The sequence below is a fragment of the Gobio gobio genome (assembly GCF_949357685.1).
Source record: "Gobio gobio genome assembly, chromosome: 4".
In the NCBI taxonomy this organism is placed as follows: domain Eukaryota; kingdom Metazoa; phylum Chordata; class Actinopteri; order Cypriniformes; family Gobionidae; genus Gobio; species Gobio gobio.
This window is the reverse complement of record NC_137100.1, coordinates 22,385,128-22,406,312: the sequence shown is the minus strand read 5'-3', so window position 1 is coordinate 22,406,312 and position 21,185 is coordinate 22,385,128. Positions and strand designations below refer to the sequence as shown.

Below are 21,185 nucleotides of genomic sequence, written 5' to 3'. Positions count from 1 at the left end.
TCCATTATTCATCATGGTGATTGATTTGCATTAGATTATCATTACTGTAATACTGTAAAAGTATTTTTAATGCATCAGAGTAAACAGATGACTATGATACATAAAATTTGTACTTACATCAGCAGATATTAAAGGTAGTACAACCAATACATATATGATGTATACTTTACAATTTAAATCATACATCATTATTAATTTTTTTCAGTAATGAGAAGAATTATGTTTTGTTGTTATTACAGTAATTGCAAAAAGTGCAAAAATGTGCTTAATTGTCATGAACATAATTTATTATTACCACAAGAACTTAATAGTACCACAATAACTTAATAAAACTTAATAGCTGTTAACGCTTTTTTTTTTTGCTTGTTTCTTCAAGCTAAAATTATTTATGAAATATATGAAATATGACTTGGGCATGTTCTTGACAGGATTTGTGAGATTTACATAAAAAGAAAAATAACAGCATATCAAAAAAGCAGAATATGAAAATGCCATCAAGTTTAAAAAAATGTCTCGTTTACATATGTAAACCTCGTTGCCTGAAGGAGGGAACAGAGGCATAAGTCGGAACTGACCGACGAATTAGGGATCGCTTTGAGAGACCAATCTACTTCGAGTGTTAACTAAACAAGCCAATGAACATATGGTTCACGCATTACACATATTATTAAGGAAGTGGATGCACCGCATCTTTGCTTTTCTGACGAGGAGCTGAACTTAGTGACTCGGACGTTCAGCGGAGGTACAGCAATTGTGGTGACAGGATGTACGTCTCTGTTCCCTCCTTCAGGGAATGAGGGTTACAGAACACATCGCAGAGACAACAGAGCGAGTTCCGTTAAGGAAAAGACAGTGTGGTCGTACCGTGGAAGAATACACATATGGGGTCGCCGCAGGGACCACTACATATGGACACCCAGCCTAACACAGGTTCCACCATGCATATGAGTGTAGGCCTGGCGTCAGACGCTCCCCCACATCTGACTGCTGGGGGTGACGGAGGAACTCAATACAGTTTTTGCCATTTCTGGGGAACTCTGCTGGAGCAAATAGACATATCCGGCCCAGCGGGTGGGAGTGGCATTGCAAGCCGACACTTAGAACGGGTCCCTCAAGCTACTGGCCACTGGAGGCGAGTATACATGAAGATACCGGCTACACGAAGGCTATAGAATCTAGCGAATGTGTTAGGTTTTGCCCAGCCTGCAGTTCTGCAAATATCTGTCAGTGAGGCGCCTTGAGTCAGCACCCAGGAGGAAGCAACACTTCTTGTTGAGTGTGCTCGCAACCCGGACGGGCAAGGCATGTCTTGGGACTGGTACGCCAAGACAATAGCATCCACTATCCAGTGGGCTAACCCCTGCTTGGAGACAGCTTTTCCCTTTTTCTGGCCTCCGTAACAGACAAAGAACTGGTCTGAGGTCCTAAAGCTTTGCGTTCAGTCCATGTATAACCGCAGAGCAGAGCGCAGACAGGACAGAGAAAAGCCCTACTCAATGCAAAGGCTCAAAGGGAGATCTCTCCAACACCATGAGCACTACAGACAGGTCCCAAGAGGGTAACGAGGTAGGACGAAGAGGATTTAAACTCCTCGCACCTCTGAGGAACCTGACGATCAGATCGTGCTTCCCTATAGACTCACCTTCGACTGCATCGTGCTATACTGCCGCTACATACACTTTGAGGGTGGAGGGAGACAGCCTTCGCTCCAACTGGGATCTTCCCAGGAGGAAGAACACCACTCAATGAACAGGTTCCACTTCAATGCATAGAGGCACCTCGTAGAGCCCCTTGCTCTAGCGGAAGTAATGGTGTCTACCACCGACTGGGGTAGGTCAACTAAAACCTCCGCGTCCCATCCAGGGACCAGACATGGAGTTTCCAGAGGTCTGGACATGGGTGCCAAAGGGTGCCCGTCCCTAAGAAAGTAGGTCCTACCGTAGAGAAATGGGCCAGGGAGGTGTTGTTGCAAAGAAAATCAGTTCTGGGAACCAGGTCTGGTTGGGCCAGTACAGCGCAACTAACAAGACCTGCTCCACGTCCTCCCTTACTTTGCACAGTGTCTATGCAAGAAAGCTCACTGGGGGAAGCGCCAATGCACTTGAGGCCCTGTCCACAGACCCGAGACTGCATGGCCGTTGTACGTGACCCCCCCAGCCGGTGGCAGAGGCATCCGTAAATACCACAGCATGGCTGGACACTTGTTCTGGGGGAACCAGCAAGCTCTCTCGGAAGCTGCGCAGCTTGCAGTGTGGAGGAGTGAGGGGTCTGAGGAGATTGACTCGGCGGGGAAGCCCTCACTGTGATCCTCAGGTCACCTCCAAGGCTATTAACCGAAGTAGGCACCTTCTGAGTTGCCCCAGAACACGCACTAGATCAGGGAATAGGCGAAAGGGAGGTATGAGGTGTTCAAGTCTGGACCTTAACACCTCGATGGTCATTTTCCCACAGAAGACACATGAACCATCCATGAAAACCAGCGTGCCTAATGCCCAAGCACGAGAGACAGCGATCGTGACCGTCAGCCGGGGACAGATAGCGACCACATCCAGAAACACACGGTTTGAATGACATCTTAAAAAAGATGCAGGGTCAAACCCTGTAAGCTCTTTTAGAAGTAAACTGCTCTTGCTGAACACAAAGGGGAGATGGCCGCAGCTACACAACAGTTCTGAAGTGCCAGCCTGTTGTGAGCACTCACACTCTTTGAAGACACAATCAGCTGTATTCTCAACAGGGTGGACTCTCAGAGAGCTGTGAAAACAGCTGTTTCTGTGACTTGATAGTGCGATCTCACCTGCACCACACTGGAAACACTGTCCTCCCAAAGAGCAGACTCGTCAAGAAACACCTGTTTGTAGAAACGATTACAGTCAACAAAGGGAACAGCAATCGTTCGGCTGCAAAGCAGAAAGCAAAGATGCGGTGCATCCATTTCCTTATTTATACCCGCACAGCGGGGAGGAGCGTGGAATGCCTGAACCACATGCCAATGTTCATTGGCTCGTTTAGTTAACACTCAAAGTAGATTGGTCCCTCAAAGCGATCAATTTGTCATTCAGTTCCGATGTATGTTGAACGTGACTGACTGAAAGGGAACTTGTCTATGTTGAAATGTGCATATGATTTAGGGTTAATATTGTGTCATCCAAAAGAAGGCTGAAAATCTCTTCAGTCAGATGCATTTTCACAGTGTACTGGTCAGCTCTGTAGTCTAGCCAAGTTCTTTCTTCATTATGAAGTTCTTGAATCTAGAAGAAGATAAAAAGACAAAATGTGGCATTTTCAGTCCTATTATTTACTGCAGTCTTAAATAATATTTGAGCAAAATTTATCAAGACCACTAATTTCATAAGCAAGCATATTATTATAGGAGTGCCTTTACACACACCAGTATAAAGTCCACTCTGTCTCTCTTGGCATACCAGTATTTGCACAGTTTTTGGAGCATCTCAGTCATCTGTTGTTCACTTCGCTCTAAATTCAGAATTTTCTGTATCTCTTTCCTCACTGCAGCCTGCAAATAACCTTAGATTAACACACCAAAAATATTCAAATATACTGTGCTTCAGAGAATATAATATATATATATATATATATATATATATACACATAGATGCCTCATTAGTGGCTGTTTCTATGGAGCGCTATACGTAAGCTGTCTGCCATTTTGGAACGGTCAAAGCCAGTGCACACGCATGTATGAATATCCATATCCGCAGTAGACTTAAGCAGATTATTTTCATAGGTTGTGGCATCTTAAAAAACTCATTGATTTTTAATGTAAGTGGTGACAGTGTTCACAATTCCAAGATGGCAGATGTATCAACGTGTCTAGAGTGGTCGAATGTGGCATTTATGTTTACATATCTCAGCTTAAAAGTACCTGCACAATATTAGAAAAAAAAAATAAATAAAAAAATCAGTAGTTCATACAGCTGATTTTACCTTTAAAAATGTGACAGAAATTTTACTTGATTGCATAGTTGAGATTACAGATTGATCCTCTATATTCTGGGCAGGTTTTGTCCTTAACAGATCACCCAAAATCTCATGAAGTACATCAGATGTTAACTGAAAGATCACCTACAGTAAAAAAATTAAGGTTTAGATGAGATTTTTACTTCTCTCATTCATTTAGCATTTGTATAGTTGTTTGTTATACATTCCATAGACTAACCTTTCGATAATGTTTGCGACTGTCATCATCTAATAGATAGCTTGGTGTTTCATAAAGATCAAGAGTGTCTTCATTTGCGTGGCTGCACAGAATTTCCACTGCAGCATCAACTAATCTGCATACGATACGGTCTTCATGGGGCGACACCTTTATCTTTGATGGTGTGTTGGGTTGGGCCTGATGCCACTGCTCCAAGACACGTGGCATAAAATAACCTTCCTCATTTTTTCTGATATCCTGAATATCAAAGAGTGAGAAGTTCAGAAATATACGATTTTATCATGCAAATGTCATGCATATATATTATTCTACAGATATTGTATCCTTTGTTAAAACATTTCAAGGCTGTTTTGCCAACTTACAGTATCTGTAGATTGACTGTCATGCAATGATTTTATTCTTTGTCTCTTTCTGGTATCCTGAGTATCTTGAGCATCTTTATCCAGCTCTTCTGTCAGTTTAGCATCCACATGAGGCTGTAAAATACAGGTGATTAGTGATAGATACAATTGCCATTATGCTATAAGATTAACATGACTAAGTTTGTGAAAGCAATAGTTCCCCAAAAATAAGAATTATGTCATCATTTATTCATTCTTTCCAAAACGGTATGATTTTCTTTCTTCTGCAAAACACGTTCTTTTCCATGGAATGAAATCACACAGAGCTGTCAAGCTCCAATAAGGACAAAAACCACTAATAAAGCAGTACAGTACATATGACTTTTATTCTATACGTTTTCTGAAGTTGCACATTGTGTGAGGAACAGACATTTCAAATGTAGTTTATCATCATTCTAGCCATACAGTTTGTAGTAAAAATGAAATAAATGGAACAATTAAAATAGACTGTAAACAAAAATAGACTGTAACCACTCAACAGACAATAAGTCAAGGATAAGAGACAATAGGACAACATATACTACATACATAGTACATTATATATATATATATATATATATATATATATATATATATATATATATATATATATATATATATATATATATATATATATATATATATATATATATATATATATATATATATATATATATATACACGTGTGTGTGTGTGTGTGTGTGTGTGTGTGTGTGCTCTATCATAGTACACTATTTGTACTATATAGTATATGTTACCCTATTGTCTCTTATCCTTGGGACTTATTGTCTTTTGAGTGGTTACAGTCTATTTTTTAGTGTTCCATTTATTCCAAAAAGTTTGGCAAATAGTGTATATATTATATATATATATAAATCAATAAATAAATCAATAAATAAATCAATAAATATATATATTTAAATACATATATATATATATACCTTTAGATTTTTTATATTTACTTACTCTTGGTAAGGACATTTCACAGGGATGTGAAAGGTTCCTCCCTTGATCAGACTTAACTTCCTGAGGTTCTTTTTTTCGTCTGCATGTGGTGATTGTCAGTATGATCTCATCTCTAGGAGGACACTGACTATGAATATGTCCTCTTTGTCTATCTGCCACTGATGTGTCTATCTGTTGTTTATCTCTCTTTGCACTAGGCGGTTCATCATCTGAAAAGGGATCTTCATCCACCCCCGTCTCTACATCACTACTATGTTCTCTGTGTATATGAGCGATGTCCTCAGCTTTGACAAGGACACCGTGACTTTTGTCACAGCTAAAGTACTTCACACCTCTAAATGTTCCATTGTGGTTTCCATTCGGGTTGTCCAAAGCCACACCAGCCCAAAAACCATTTGCAAATGCTGTGAGGCCTTTATATTTCAGCACACCCGGTCTAGAGTTACACACAAGAACTCTGTCTCCAATCTGAAAAGAGGACAATGGATCTGAGATTTCATTTCTCACATCTTCAGGAAGTGAGCTAGTATACTCTGAACAGTCATTTTCCTCAGCATCCTCATATAGAGCTCCATTAGTATCATCGTTTACCACCTTTTCCCTCAGACTGTTAGAGCCTAGACTTAGAGACTCTCTTCTTTTCAGAGAAAAGTCCACAGGGAGAGGAGGGATGTTCTCGCTGTTAATGGAGAGATCTTCCACAGAATCAGGTGGAGCTGGCAGTTCCTCCTCACTGGTCCATGTAATAATCTCAAAGGCAGGAGGGGGAGGAGGACAGCCATAGCTGTCAAGACCTGATGCGGCTCCTCCTTTAGCAGACGGAAGCAGTTCTGCACTTCCGTAAGACAAAACTTCATCTACAGGAGAGAGAATTTCTGACAAGGTAGACTCTCCAGCCGTTTGTCTTTCATAATGTGGTGGTGTACAGCGTCCTTCCTGTTTATTGTTCACATAAAGCTGAAAATCGTCTGGTACCATAGTGTACTTTTCTGCAAAAACCAAAGAGCAACTACTTGCTTGAGCTGCCTCAGTCTTCTCCTCATCGAGACAATCCCTCTCTTCCTCAGACCAAGCGAGTGCTTCGCTATGAAATGAAATTGCCTCTGACTTTTCATCTATCTCAGACAGACTGACATCACAAGATGGACTATCCTCAGCCTTTCTTATTTCCGCACTTACTGCTTCCAGAATCAAGTTTTCAATAAGTGGATTGTCTGTGACAGGCTCATTTGTACAAGCCTGAGTATTTTGTTCAGGAAGCTCATGGTCTGCATTGGTCTTATCAGTTTTGGAGTATGAAAAAGATGACTTCCATTGCCCCCCTGCATCCTGGTCATAGATATTGTGGTTGTTGTTAAACACTAGCACACTGTGCAGTCTCTGATTGTTCTGTACATTTAGAGCTGTGGTATCTGGTGTTGCACTGCTATGGACCACCCTTGTCGTTTTTATGTCATCTTGCTCATTAGGCTTAAGATGGCTCTTCTCCAATCGGAGTTCATCTTTTTTGCCTGGATGAGGCTCACGGGTGAGTGTGAAATGCTGGATATTTAATACAGGCTTCATTGGCACTTCAGCTGGATATCGTGGCTTTTGTCTTCTGGGTGTGCAGGCGTCCTCATAAAACCCTTGTGCTTTCTTCTGTGTGTCTTGTTCTGAAAACAAAAATAAATGGCTATAATTCAAATGATTTTCTATAAATTTATCTGACGAAAATTAGGTGTTAATTCATTTTTCATTTTTTAACTTCCTCCTGTGTTTGGAGCATTTAAAATAGCATTTTTTTGCAAATCAAATGTGGTAAAACATTCTCACTTTTTTCCCCCCTTTACATAACCTTTAGGCTACATAAGTCTGGAGATATACAGTCAAACCAAAATTTATTCAGACATCTTCAACGTTTTCTCACATTATCACAGTTTGTTCGCTATAGTTTAGAAAATGGTAATAAAATATGACACAAACTCAAGAGTTAAACTGTGTCAGAACAAATTAATCTTGATAATGTCAGATAACTTTGATAGAAAGGCATGTAATGGATTACAATCAACCAATCAGCTGTTAAATTTAAGTGCACAATTAGATAATACCCATTTAGGTCAACCAATTACCAGGCAATGCTTAATCTTGTTCAGTCTGTGGTGTAAAAGGTTGCATTAGCAATTAAAGAAAAAACACTACAAGTGTCTGAATAATTTTGGTCCTAAATTTATCATTTTTACTGTGAAGAATTTTTGGGTATAATATGTCACAGTTTACTTTATTTTGCTATCCTCACTTACATAAATGAACTATAGTGTCCTGCACCCTACAAAATTATATCCGGTGTCTGAATAATTTTTGGTTTGACTGTAAATCTCAACAATGGTAACACATGCAATATTACAGCAAAATGTAAACCTTCAATCAACTATATACCCCAATAAAAATGTTTCACATATTCCTAGCGATTAAACTTGTTCTGAGTTGAGCCCAGCCACAAAGCATGCTGGGTAACCAGCAGTGCCATAATGCTAAGGCTGCATCCAAAATCGCAGTACTATATAGTAGGGATATGGTGCTTTTTAGCGCGAAGGAATATAACAATATTTGCCAACAGGGGCGCCGCTAGCAATTTTGGGCCCTATGAAAGAATATGATGTTGGGCCCCCTACCGCACCAACCTAGCTATCCAAAATATTTGTCTGCAATTTAATAATACTGACCAATTAAGCACTGCTCGCTCGACCCAGAATGCCCCAATTGGCTGATGAAACACTGATTAAAATTAAGATACAATTTATACAAAACAAAACTTAATGATCTCCGGGGGCCCCAAAAGTGTGTGGGCCCTTAGAATCGTCCTAACTTTCCCCCCCTTAGCGGCGCCCCTGTTTGCCAACTGTTTAAAATAAAATGTTAAATAGGGTTTTAAAATACCATGTCCAGCCTTGATTCGGACGCTCATTTGTCCTACTATTAAGATCATCACTACTTTTTCCAATGGTATATAATTATATGAATTCAATGTTTCAATGACCCATTCATATGCTGCGTCCCATTCAGAATGGGCGCATTTGAAGGCCGATTGCGTCACCGGCGGCCTCAATTTTGAAGGTTCCTTCAAATGCGGCCTTGGTTTCCCGTGAAAAGAAGGATACAACAAATGGATCCTTCACATCCTTGCTTACCCCAGAACTCATTGCGCGGCAGTAACAACAGGATTTTTTGAGAGAAATTGACAAATTTTAAAGGGAAAAAAAAGAGCTTGTAAGGCTAGTCTTAGCAATGTGTTTATCTCTCTTTGCACTAGGCAGTTCCTCATCTGAGAAGAGATCCTCATCCACCCCTGTCTCTACATCACTACTATGTTCTCTGTGAATATGAGCGATGTCCTCAGCTCTGACAATGACACCGTGACTTTTGTCACAGCTAAAGTACTTCACACCTATAAATGTTCCATTGTGGTTTCCATTTAGGTTATCCAAAGCCAAACCAGCCCTAAAACCAAAATACAACAAATGGATCCTTCGTGGCCTTGCTTACCCCAGAACTGATTGCGTGCCAGTTACGAGAAATGTATGTATTTTAAATAGAGAAAAAATAACTTGTAAGGCTAGTCTTAGCAGTTTATGCAACCGGCCCCTTATTTGATTCTAAAAGGATTCCTCTTCAATCCCATTAGAATTGGTTCTGATTTTCTGACACTTTTATGACAGTGTAATTGTTTTCCAGTTTTGCATTATATGCAGTGCTATAAATGCCACAGTAAATCAGTATGGGTATTGAGTCATTCTGCTAACAGCATGAGTCAGCAGAAAATAAACATACTGTAAATCAGCACTCACAATGAATTGCAGTCCACTCAATAACAACAGAACGGCATCTATCAATGATACAGACTGTGAAATAGTAAAATCAGACTGTATGAAGTCTGACTGCTTTGTTTGGCGGCCTGATATGAAGACGAAGCAGTCACTATGTGTTCATGAAAGCTTCAAAATCCCCAGAAAACACAGAGCCCTCTACCCACCATTGACTTCAGATCCTGATTTTAAAGCCTTCACAGCATCACGCTGACATGAAGTGCTTCCACCTTCCGTCTTGGCGATTCTTTCTGGACTGATAAGGTGAAGAGGGGCCTGGTTCTGTCGGCTGTAACTGTGAAAGGGACTGGCAGGAGGATTATTTGATTCTGCAACTTGCAGAATATCCTGCTCGGCTGGGACAAATTCCACTTGGTTCCTCTTCCTTCCTAAAGTCCACACTTCATCTGATGACAACAGCCTCCTCAAACCTGCCTTACTCAACAAGCTGAAGGAAAACAAGCAAAGTTTGCACTCACATTTAGTCTCAAATCGAAGGCCTCATCATGTAACATTTTACTATAATTTTACAATAGATATTGACAACAATGAAAAACAATTTAATATGTTTTTCATTATGTATTACTCTCGATTAATGTTAAATTATAACTTGAAATATTAAAAATGTATTAGTATATGTAAAATTAATGTGAACCTAGATTAATAAATGCTAAAAGTTATTGTTCATTGTTAGTTAATGATACAATGTAAATAAAACAAAACTTACTGAATTGAACTTTAGTTAATGAATTGAACTTTATTGCACGTTTTATCCTTCAAATTATAACAACATATTTTTCTTTGTCCCATATGAAAGAAAACGCATCTTCCGAAATATAATGATATCTAATAGAATCTTTTTTTTGCAATTTTGTGCAATTAAATTTAGCAGGATCTGTGGCTTTCAAGCATCAAACAGAAGACTTAGTTTCTATTAATTGTAATTGCATGGAAAAAGTTAAAAATAATGTACTGAAATGTACTTAACAGAATGCTCATGTTTGAGTGAACTACTGCTTTAAGTCCCTGTTATATACCTTACACACAACTAATGCCTACTCATGCAAATAGAAAGAGTAAAAGAGTGAGAATCAGAAAGAGTGAGAGAGAGAGAAATGTCGTCCACCTACCCTGACCTGTTCATGACTGGCATACTGCCATCACAAAGGGGCTCAGTCGCGAGCAAGCAGCCAGAGGAACAGTAGCCTGTCCTCCTTCAGGTCCCCTGTGAGACGCTGCTGCCACTCCCCAAATATCGTGTCTACTTGCAGTTGCAGTCGAGCCACGGGCTGAGAGAGCAGTCATCCTGCATCTCTATTCTACAGCTATGCCCTCTTTTTATTCTCTTTAACTTCCTCCTGCTTCCCTCACTCTCTCTCATCCAATAACTCTCTCCTCCCATCCTGCCTCCCCCTCCTCTCTCTCTCACTCAATCTGTCTCCACTCTATCTCTGCGACTTCCTTCCATTTCTCTCTCTCCAAGGGTAATTACTCTGAGTGGTGCATGTAACCAAGACAGACACAGTAAATGCTGTAGATAACAAGCTTATGATATGCACACACTTCTGCCATGTCTCCTCCTCTGTTGTGTGTCATGCAGGATTTGCAAGACAGTAAGTGGTGCACTGCAGTATTTCCTCTTGAGGTGGTATCCTACATAAATGTGTTGGCACTGCCTCTGCTTACTGTATATGGAACTAAAATATGCTTCCTGCTTCTCTGTGTAAGTGTATGATAATAAATTATGGAATGATAGGGATCACACTTGCCTCCCTTCTTCTCTGGGTGCTTCATCTGTGCTTCTAGCATCTGGCTTAATCCCAGGCTGCATAACACCCTCTTCCTCCTGCAAAACATCAGCATAAAATCAGTACTTCTAAAAGTGGAATCTGAGCATTATGGGTAATTATCACATGGTTTTGCACTCCTGTTCAATCCATCACATTATTGCAGTAACGGCAATGGGAACTGTTGCATTTTGGACTTTGTAAAAAGTCAACATGAAATCAAAATGGACTATTTAGGTTGTCTTTTTTTTTGTTCGTTTTTTTGTTTTTTTACTGTGAACATTTAAAGGGATAGTTCACCCAAAAATGAAAATGACTCCATGATTTACTCACCCTCAAGCCATCCTAGGTGTATATGACTTTCTTATGTAAGATAAAAGATCCCAGTCATGTTTCGAAACCACAGGCAGTAAGTAAACTGCATCAAATGCCTGTGTTTTGTTGGCAATCGGCACATAAGTGCATATAATATAAACAACACGAACGTATAGTGAATCGAAAGTTATCCAGGGATAATGCGATCATGTATTGTGTGTGTGTGTGATCGTGACTCTTTAGCTCTGCCCACGGTACGCCTCCAGGAGCTCGACTGTTTTCGGAAAGAAGCGGTACAGCTGTTTCTGTCTTAAACTCTGAAAAAAAAGATAAAACTAAACTAAAGACTCTTCGGCGATATGAAGGATGCAATACTACTCTATAGGTACTCAAGAATTACATGAGATTGGCAGACACTGTGTGTGTTATGTCCCCTTTAAATAGGGCACTATTTGAGGGGATAGTGATAGGTAGTGGTGTTAACCTAAAATCTGTCTCCGAGTCTGGTATTCCATTACAACATGCTGCATTTGTAAATTCCTCAAATTTTGAAAGTGGCTTGTGAATGCTGTTTCATGTTAACCACAGACTTACTGAAGTAAAAGGGTAGATTTCTGATTCGTTGAATCTGACAGTGTTCTCCCGCTTGGTGTTTCTTTATTTCTTTGGCAGTGTCTGCATTTGCAGCAATTGTCAGAAGTGAATAGCTGACTGCTTGATTTGAAGAATGTCTCTCTGATGGTGGAGAAGCAACCGTCTCTACCGCCTGCCTGATCTGTATATATTTCTCCACTGGTGGATCTCTGCCTAATCAACATCGATCAGATGCTTACATATATAAATGGAGGTGATACTTTATGTTTTTGAAAGAAGTCTTTTATGCTCACCAATGCTCCATTATTTGTAATAACGTGGAATACTACTACAATTTAAAATAAATGTTTTCTGTTTTATTATATTGTAAAATGTCATTTATTCCTGTGATGATAAAGCTGAATTTTTACTTTGGTGCTTAAGATAGGCTACACGTAATTGTTTCCAACATTGATAACAATGTGCTGTTTTATGTTTGTGGAAACGTTCTTTTTTTGGGACTCTTTGCTAAATAGTTCAAAAGAACAGCATTTATTTGAAATGGGACTTTTGTAACAACGTAGATGTCATATATTTGATCAATTTAATGCATCCTTGCTAAACAAAAAGATTAACTTTTTTTAAAACTTAAAACGTCCTCAAAAGTCACCTGCTCTTGTTGGAGTCTGTGGATTACTTCCTCCTGCTTCTCCTTGAGATCAGCTAAAGCAAGTGCATCATCTTGTAATGTTCTATGAAAACAGATGTGTTATATGACAATATTGATGGTTACATACAATGGCTGTAACAATAACATCATACTTGTATATGATTTAAATAATTTTCTCATATGAATAAGTGGTAATAAAAATTGTTGCATAAACAAATTGCATCAGTTATGAAATTGAGGACTAACATCTATAATGATACAGAGTAAAATGCTGTCATCCAGTAATGGGAGCTCTGTGACAAATGACTAATTGACAAATCTTGAATTATTTACAAAACAATTATACTTAATCAGCTCAAGGCCACTTAAAGATGAGAGAAAAACAATACTTCATAGTGCCTTGTATTTTCTGTACAACAGCAAAACAGTGTAATCATTAAAAATGGCACTATTTTAGAATTACAATGTTTCTATGTAATGACAGTATTGTGTTAAGTAAAAGGCATTCAATTGAGTTGGGTTGGCAACTGATTCAAAGGTTGAACATGCTTGACTTGAGAATATGTGATGTTGTGAGAGGTCCCAGTTGCGAATGTGATATTCAGCAGTGAGCAGATTGTGCCATTGCTTACACAATATTGTTTCCCTTATACATCCTGATTATACAGTATATCCTATTCAAAGAAATCCCCATTTTCACTAAATGCACCGGTAATCTGAATACATATTTTATAATGTAACTGTAACAGAATATGTTGTTGTATTGTGATTATGTAACATCATTACAAGTTTTCCATTACCTTCTGCAATGCTCCAACCAGTCAAGCTCAGCTTGGGTCTTCTCCCAGACCGCTTTTTCACTAAGCCTGAAGAGGGCGTTGTACTTCCGTGCCCTCAGCTCCTCTTCCCTCAGGAACTGCTGGCTCTGAGCCAGAGAAAGGTTGCCGTGGAGCCACTGGCTGTACAACTCACTCAGCTCACTCCACTACAAATTGCATTAATAGAGGAGCCAGACATAAATGTGCGTTCAATACTTTGACATACACGTGCCATGCACGCCATTTAGTGCACATTTGCAATTTGTAGCTACAGACAGAATCTACCCTATGAGTCACCTTTTTAGTTGGACAATTGAATAAGCAAATGACAGGCAAAGCAAAATCCAACTAAAAGAGATTCATCTGAAAGGTAAATGTATTCTATGATTTATATACAGGCACATACATTGATGTTTTGTCATAATAGCAACACTGTATATTCAAATGTAATGATTTCACTCAATGAGCCTATAGGATTTAATGAATAAATAACTCATGGAATTATTGAATAATAACTGCATGAATTTTATTTAAGTATTAAACATAATAACACTAGTAACAACATGCCACTCTAGCCCTTCTGTGCCAATCTTACCCCAAGGGTCTGATCTTTTCACTTTTAAATAAAAACCTAAAAATCTAAAAACATGATTTTGTTCATAAAATCCCCCCATTAATAAATGACACAAAAAATGTTTGCTATTACAATTTTTACGTTGTCATAGATCATATTTTCCAGAGACACAAAATTAGTTCAGTTAAGTGTTTTGACTAAATTAATTTTACAAATTATATTTAGATTAAAGGAACAGATTTTGAAAATAGGCACATTTTCCAACTCCCCTTGAGTTAAACAGTTGAGTTGTACCGTTTTCCAATCCATTCAGCCGATCTCCGGGTCTGGTGGTAGAACTTTTTGCATAGCTTAGCATAGATCACTGAATCTGATTAGACCGTTAGCATCTCTCTCAAAAATGACCAAAGAGTTTCGATATTTTTCCTATTTAAAACTGGACACTTCTGTACTTTCATTGTGTACTAAGACCGACAGAAATTGAAAAGTTGCGATTTTCTAGACTGATATGGCTAGGAACTATACTCTCATTCCTGTGTAATAATCAAGGAACTTTGTTGACATACCAGCAGGCGCAATGATATTACGCAGTGCCTGAAAATAGGCTAACTTCCGTCAATATAACCAACGTGACAACCTCCTTACACAGGGAGCGTGCTGGGGACTATTTTCAGGCGATGCGAATATCATTGTGCCTGCTGTACCCATGGTACGGCAGCAGAGTTCCTTGAGTATTACGCAGGAATGAGAGTATAGTTACAAGCCATATCGGCCTAGAAAATCACAACTTTTAATTTTCCATCGATCTTAGTACACAATGTAACTACAGAAGAGTCAAGTTTTAAATAGGAAAAATATCGAAAGTCTTTGGTCATTTTTTAGCGAGATGCTAATGGTCTAATCAGATTCAATGATCTATGCTAAGCTATGCTAAAAGTGCTACCGCCAGATCCAGAGATCGGCTGAATGGATTTATAGTTTCGATTCTTTGCCCGAGCCCGAACTTGACCCGCGGGCCGGGTCGGGTGATATATCCCGCCAAGGGATCCCGTCAAATGATCAAGCATTTGTGTTTTTTTTATCATTACTTTCACACACTCAGTCTTTGTCTGGTCTCGTTAGCATCTAGAGCTTACCTTCATGCTCACCTTAAGAACTGCCAAAACCTACTTACCTGTTTCCAGTGTTTCTCCAAGTCTCCATCGTGGTCCCTGGTCTTGTGTGGATCCTCCAGAGTCTCCTTCGTTCCAGTTCTGTCTCCAGCCCGCTGCATCTGCAAGTACAAAGACTATCACTTAGTTATCCTCATCAGACTCCTACCTATTCCTCACCTGCACTGCCGTCAACTCCTCTGGTTGTTCAATAAACATAATTTACCTGTATCTCTTGTCTCCGTCCCTTCTGTTATGTAACACTGATGAAACATAGATTAAAATTAAGATACAATTTATACAAAACGAAATTCACTTTAAAGAAAGGCTTTCTACAGAACAAAACTTAATTAAGTGGTCCAAATCATTTCTAACCCACTCGCATCTTTGCCCTTTTCATAATCAGATGAAATTTAAAAATAACATTATAATATTCAAACATAAATATGAAACAAAATACATTGTTTAAAGGCTACAACAAGTATAGTAGCCTACAGTACAGATAAATGTCATGTCTGAGTGGGATTTAAGCGAACCTCATTTTACCGGTGAGCGGTTCACGAGTGGAGCACGCTGACATAGAGCGGATTATTGAGCTGAGCCTCACATCGCTCCGCTTCGCTCATTACAGTTCTTGTCAGAACGCCCACGCATTAAAAAATGATCAGGTGTAAATCGGGCTCGGGCTCATAATTACAGTTAATGTGTCAGGCCGGGCTCAGACACAACGTGCACGGGCTCGGGTAGGGTCGGGCTTGATTTTTTTGAGCTCTAAATGGATACAAAAATGGTAAAACTCAACTGTTTAACTCTAATGGAATTGGAAAATTAGCCTATTTTCAAAAAAGTGGAGGGTACCTTTAAATTGGGCATAAATTGAGCATACCAATCCATGAAATGTGAATAAATAAACTATTACATTTTTTTTGTGTTGTAAAAATCTACTGTAAAAATGAAGGTTGTGGTCATCTTACCCAATGTCCAAAAAAAATGTAATATTACATTGAAAAACTGTTTCTTCAATGCTATTTAATATATTACCTTGCTGGTGGAGTCACTGCTATCACTTTGCTCCTCTTGTCCTTTTTCTGTCTGGTCAATCTGGGGTCTAAATGTTGTCTCTGCAGCACACAGTCCCGTATCTAAAACAAACACACTATATATATGTATTTCTTCCAAAGATTTTAAATGCTTTAGTGGGGGCCAAATGTTTTTGTACACACATACCAACATCCTTTTCATCTTTAATCTCTTTTTTAATGGACACTCCTTTTTGTTTATGGTTTGTCCGTGTATCTCTATCTAGAGATACACAATCAGACAAAGTTTGCCTTGATTTGGCTCCACAGATGCCCTGTCCAGTGGGTCGTGACTGTCTCAGAGCTCCTCTGTGGTCTGTGATTCGCAGCCAGGCTGCATCATCGTACGTGTGTGTATCCAGAGCACCAATTGTCTTCCTGAGAGCTTCCACTCTGTGTCTGTGAGTTTCCAAACCGTTTTGAGCCCAGCTCACATCAGCTGCAGTCGCAGGACTGCCAGCTTCACTCAGCATGCCTGAGCTCTGAGTCTGGTCCACCTGCTTAGCTCTGCTGGTTCAAAGATGTCAGATTTGTAATCAAAGCATGATCAGAATGATTACAGCTGAGAAAGAGAGATACTGACATGCAAAATCACACATACAAACATTGCATAACAGTGTTGTTATTGTTAACTAAAGCTATCAGAAATGGCTTTCAATAAAATAAAATAAGTATATAAAATAAATAATATAAAGTAAAGTAAAATAAAATAATCATAAAGTGTTGTCTTGGCAACTAAATTAAATAACTAAACGTAAGTTGAAGAACTAAAATCACTAAAACTGAAATTAAAAATAAATTAAAGGCAACAAAAACTAAAACACAACGAAATTCTTTAAAAAATAAACTAAAATTAAACTATTAAAATACAATTGTAATAATTCGAATTGATAATAAATATATAAGTAATACTAAAATAACACAACGTTGCATAAATCAAAAATATATTGACCAGCAAAACAGTTTTCAGCACTGATAATAAGAAATGTTTTGAAATGCTTTGCATCACATGAGTAAATTACATTTTTTAAAAATGAAAATAAAAACAGTTCTTTCGAATTGTAATAATATTTTACAATATTACTGTTTTTACTGTATTTTTGATCAAATAAATGCAGCAAAATCATTTTTAAAAATGGTTGTCTGTTTTTCTGTCCATCAATCTATGTTTTGATAAACTTTACTTTTCTTTTTTTCAATTTTGCATCCTGTTTGCTAACCTTGGTAAAAATCCAATTCAATTTAAAGAACTGAATTGGAATTAAAAAGGTATTATCAATTCAAATCTGAATGGGACACAACCCAGAATGGGAGCAAATTCCCACAGCATATTCCAACATCTATTGAAAAGTTGTCTAGAGAGCTGTGATGCTAAAGGAAAGTTGAATGAAATGTTAAACAAGCCTATAATTTATAGGGTGTGGTGTCCACATGCATTTGACCATGAATAGTGTCTTTTTCTGTGATTTAAACAATTGCTGACTCGACACTACCCTCTTGAGGCTGAGAAAGGGAGCAATGGGCTCTGCAGTAGACTCACACTGTCACACTTAGGTTCTGTCTAGGAAAGACAGGCAATTGTCCTTCAGTTGTGTCAGCTACATGAGCACATCTCTTCTTCTCCTCGGAACCGCCTCTGTTCTGTGTAAGTGCACATTTATATCCAATTACTGTAACAGCACGAAAGTGGTAACCCTTTTGTTCTTAATTTGTCTAGGTAAGAACATTTGCTTATTGCTTTTTCCAGACAACATTCATTCACATACCTTGTACTCCTGTTGCTGTTCTCTCTTGGCCCTGTGGAGCACTTGCCTTTGTTTCCTAACTACTTCATGCATATTCCTTTGTTTCCTTTCATCTTCTTGCTGTGCTTCTTTCCTTATTTTCAGCCCCTTTTTCCATTTCTCAATGACCTGGTGATGCATGTATTCACGCACTTCTTGGATATTATGTCTTGGTTGCCTGTTTGATTTTGTTTGGCCATCATTTTCTTTACCTGCTACTAGTGGTCTTGTAATGTCACCGTTTTTAACAAAGACATTTGAGGTGGGATTTTGTGATGCCCTAGAGTAGTGACTTATGTGTGCTAACGGAAATGCATTGACCGGGCATGAAGAAGCTGCACGGCTGATGCTTAAAACTTGAGCTTGAGCTCTCAAGGAGTTGGCATGCTTCTCAGATGAATCCTCTTCCTTTTTAAATTGTTTTGAACACCGGTCTCCATTTGGTTGAGTGTTTAAAACAGGCTGTTGAGGAGCCCTCTTGTTTGACTCACTCTGATCTGTAAAGAAAGTGCATGCATGAGAACTAGACAAATTTAAAATAACGCAAAGGTGCATATAATTGCAGATAAATATGATATAAGCATGCATAAGATGCTTGTCTGATTATGTGAGCACACTTAATGCAAGTGAATTATGGCCTACCCTTAAAACTGACTCTTTCAGCCTGTAAAAAAGCAGTGCATGGTGAGTTCAAAATTAGTTTCACAAGCCCCTGGGCATTCCTCCAGGCGGATATGTACGTAGAATGCTCTGCTGCATGGTAAGAAAGGAAAAGGGGTAAAATGGCAAACCTTGTACCTTTTGTAGGGGTATAACAGCTTGTCACATGGTGCAGTTCCCTTAAAGGAACAACTGTGTACCTTATCTACCCCCGAAAGGTGCATATCAGTACCTTCCCATGTGAAAAAGAGGTATGCTTAATTGTATTGAATGTGCATTCTACTTGCAGATAATAATAACAACTAAACAAAAGGTCAATTGTAATTTCACATTTATTTAACAACATGATATAAAAATACACGTTTCAATGGAAATTACATTAAATTATATTTTAATTTACCATAAATGCTTGTCAGTACACCATATGTCAAACAATATAAGTAGGCCTAATTATATTACATATAAAACGTTTGTCAACATTTAATTTAAATAAGTGTACTTCTTTTTCACAATGGTTAGAGTAGTAATCTGTACCTTTAGGTTACTACTACGAACCTTTTAGGGGTAAATAAGGGACAAAGATGTCCTTTTGAGGGTACTGCCCCATGTGACAAGCTGTTGTACCCCTAAAGATACAATTTTTATTATCTTTTTCAGAGTGTAGTTTTAAATCTTAATTGAAATGCTCTATTATGTTACGCAAGTCATTTAGTAGGCCAAGGTGCTTTGAAACCTCTGAGACATTTTTATATTATATTCTAGGTCAGGAAGCATTGTATTAAATAGTCTCACCCCGGAGATCAGATCTTTGGTAGTCGGCATTGGGTGAAAAACAGCTTACAGGGTTTTTCCTAACTCCACAAGTACCCTGTGATGCTTTTGCTTCTAAAATTACATTATTATTGTTTTTTAACACAGACTTGTAAAGTTCTAAGTCATCTAATTCAGGGGTTTTCAAACTGGGGTCCGGGGACCCACCAGGGATCCTCCAGAAGGTTCTAATGGGTCCCCAGAAAATTTCAGAGAATAAAAAGACAAAGCAAAAATGTATAAAGTTTACCGAACGTTCTAACTGTTTCAGTTCTAAATGTGTCTCTCCTTTCTTGCCGTATATATACTTTCCAGAATTGTATGTTTGCTTTGTATCTTTCTAGTGAGTTTTTAACACTATTGTCCCCTTTATATTGATCACTGGGGTTGTAAAGCGGTATTTTTAGCGCAGTAGCCTACATAAGCTGCTTACACACGTTTATTGTGAAATTGCTTATACAAATTATTTTTGATTGAAAATGTTCTTCTTCAGGTTTATAACTCCAACATTAGCCTAAGTATAGCTGATTTATGCTTGGAAACAATATGTTGTATTTATAATGTCACACTTACTATAGTATTTATCCAACAGTTTAAAAAAATGTCATACATAAAAATATAGATGGATTTAAGGAAGGGGGTCCCTCATAAAAGGTTCATCATATTTGGGGGTCCTTGGCATCATAAAGTTTGAAAACCCCTGATCTAATTGACATATTTTCACTCTATATTTTTGTCCGTGCTTTGTAAATACCCTAATGCTCAGTGACAATGCAGACCTTTGTTTGTCACCCTGCAAACTTTTCTGGTAAAATGTTGTCTATCTTTCTCCACAGATGCTGGAGTTCGAGTCTCTCATCTCCTCAGTTTCTGTTGCTGGATCTTCATTCGTAGACTGTGTAAGGCTTTGGATGTAGGTAAATTCTTCTTCAAAAGCTCTGCACAAGATAGCGAGTCTAATTTTTGCGAAAGAGTGTCATCTTGTGGAAACTTTTGGGAATGACTCATAATCTGCGGAAGTTGAGTTGTCGTTGATGCGTTGGTTTTGGATTTGTTTTATAAGTACTCTTTGCAAAATCCTTTTTGCACAGATTTATTTGGATCAACTATATTTAAAGAGTCCAGGAGGAAGTACATCCTGAATGTGGCACAGCGGATGAGTCACACTCTGACGTGATCCAAGTGGACTGAAAATGAGATTAAACATTTAATTCAAACCCCCATAGGGGCAGAAAAAAAGTGAGATTCTTTAAACGTTGAACAAAGTATAAAAATCAAACATTCACCTGTAATGACTTGTATCTAGAGCTCGGTGCGTCCAGAGCCCTGTTTTTGTGCAGTGAATAGCGTTGCCACCCGTCCCGGTTTTCCAGGGATTATTCTCTTTTTTGAGCGACTGTCCCGGGAAATGTATATTATTTCCCGGGACACGAATTGTCCCGTTTTTTTGTGAAAATGTACTTCTAAAGTAGAATTTCCTGGCTTCAAATTAAACCGTTTCCTTATACTGTTACTGTGTTTTCTTCATGGTTGTGTACATCCAATCCTGTGTCTGTAAACGGGTAAACAAACAGTGGATTGGCCAATGCCAGG

At 38.5% G+C, this 21,185-nt stretch overlaps 2 protein-coding genes across 3 annotated transcripts; both read right to left on the bottom strand.

Annotated features, from left to right (window-relative positions):
• Positions 1 to 37: 37 nt before the first annotated feature.
• On the bottom strand, positions 38 to 16,398 carry LOC307124877 (uncharacterized protein). Of its 2 annotated transcripts, none has more exons than XM_079814354.1 (13): positions 16,301 to 16,398; positions 15,486 to 15,522; positions 15,283 to 15,381; positions 13,517 to 13,701; positions 12,717 to 12,798; positions 11,141 to 11,217; positions 9,539 to 9,819; positions 5,527 to 7,181; positions 4,543 to 4,656; positions 4,181 to 4,417; positions 3,949 to 4,086; positions 3,392 to 3,517; positions 38 to 3,251 (listed from the first exon to the last, which is right to left on the bottom strand). In XM_079814354.1, exons 3-13 carry the CDS (start codon positions 15,379 to 15,381, stop codon positions 3,105 to 3,107), a joined length of 3,141 nt encoding a protein of 1,046 aa, XP_079670480.1. In that variant the 5' UTR covers positions 15,486 to 15,522; positions 16,301 to 16,398; the 3' UTR covers positions 38 to 3,104. The 2 variants fall into 2 exon arrangements, with proteins under 2 accessions (XP_079670480.1, XP_079670481.1); XM_079814355.1 differs by having other exon boundaries at positions 52 to 3,251; positions 3,426 to 3,517.
• Positions 16,160 to 19,917, bottom strand: LOC307124879 (uncharacterized protein). The gene is made up of 5 exons (XM_079814358.1): positions 19,575 to 19,917; positions 18,105 to 18,619; positions 17,879 to 17,979; positions 16,487 to 16,845; positions 16,160 to 16,401 (listed from the first exon to the last, which is right to left on the bottom strand). The coding sequence occupies exons 2-5, from the start codon at positions 18,261 to 18,263 to the stop codon at positions 16,289 to 16,291; spliced, it is 732 nt and encodes a 243-aa protein (XP_079670484.1). The 5' UTR covers positions 18,264 to 18,619; positions 19,575 to 19,917; the 3' UTR covers positions 16,160 to 16,288.
• Positions 19,918 to 21,185: the final 1,268 nt, after the last annotated feature.

Coding starts and splice junctions, on each gene's coding strand:
- LOC307124877 (XM_079814354.1), bottom strand. CDS start 15,381: ATGCAGCGGGCTGGAGACAGAACTGGAACGAAGGAGACTCTGGAGGAT. Junction 7,182..9,538: donor ATCAGGATCTGAAGTCAATG/GTGGGTAGAGGG, acceptor TTTTGTTTTCAG/AACAAGACACACAGAAGAAA. Junction 3,252..3,391: donor ACAGAGTGGACTTTATACTG/GTGTGTGTAAAG, acceptor ATCTTCTTCTAG/ATTCAAGAACTTCATAATGA.
- LOC307124879 (XM_079814358.1), bottom strand. CDS start 18,263: ATGCATCACCAGGTCATTGAGAAATGGAAAAAGGGGCTGAAAATAAGG. Junction 17,980..18,104: donor AACAGCAACAGGAGTACAAG/GTATGTGAATGA, acceptor GCACTTACACAG/AACAGAGGCGGTTCCGAGGA. Junction 16,402..16,486: donor TAAAGATGAAAAGGATGTTG/GTATGTGTGTAC, acceptor TGTTTGTTTTAG/ATACGGGACTGTGTGCTGCA.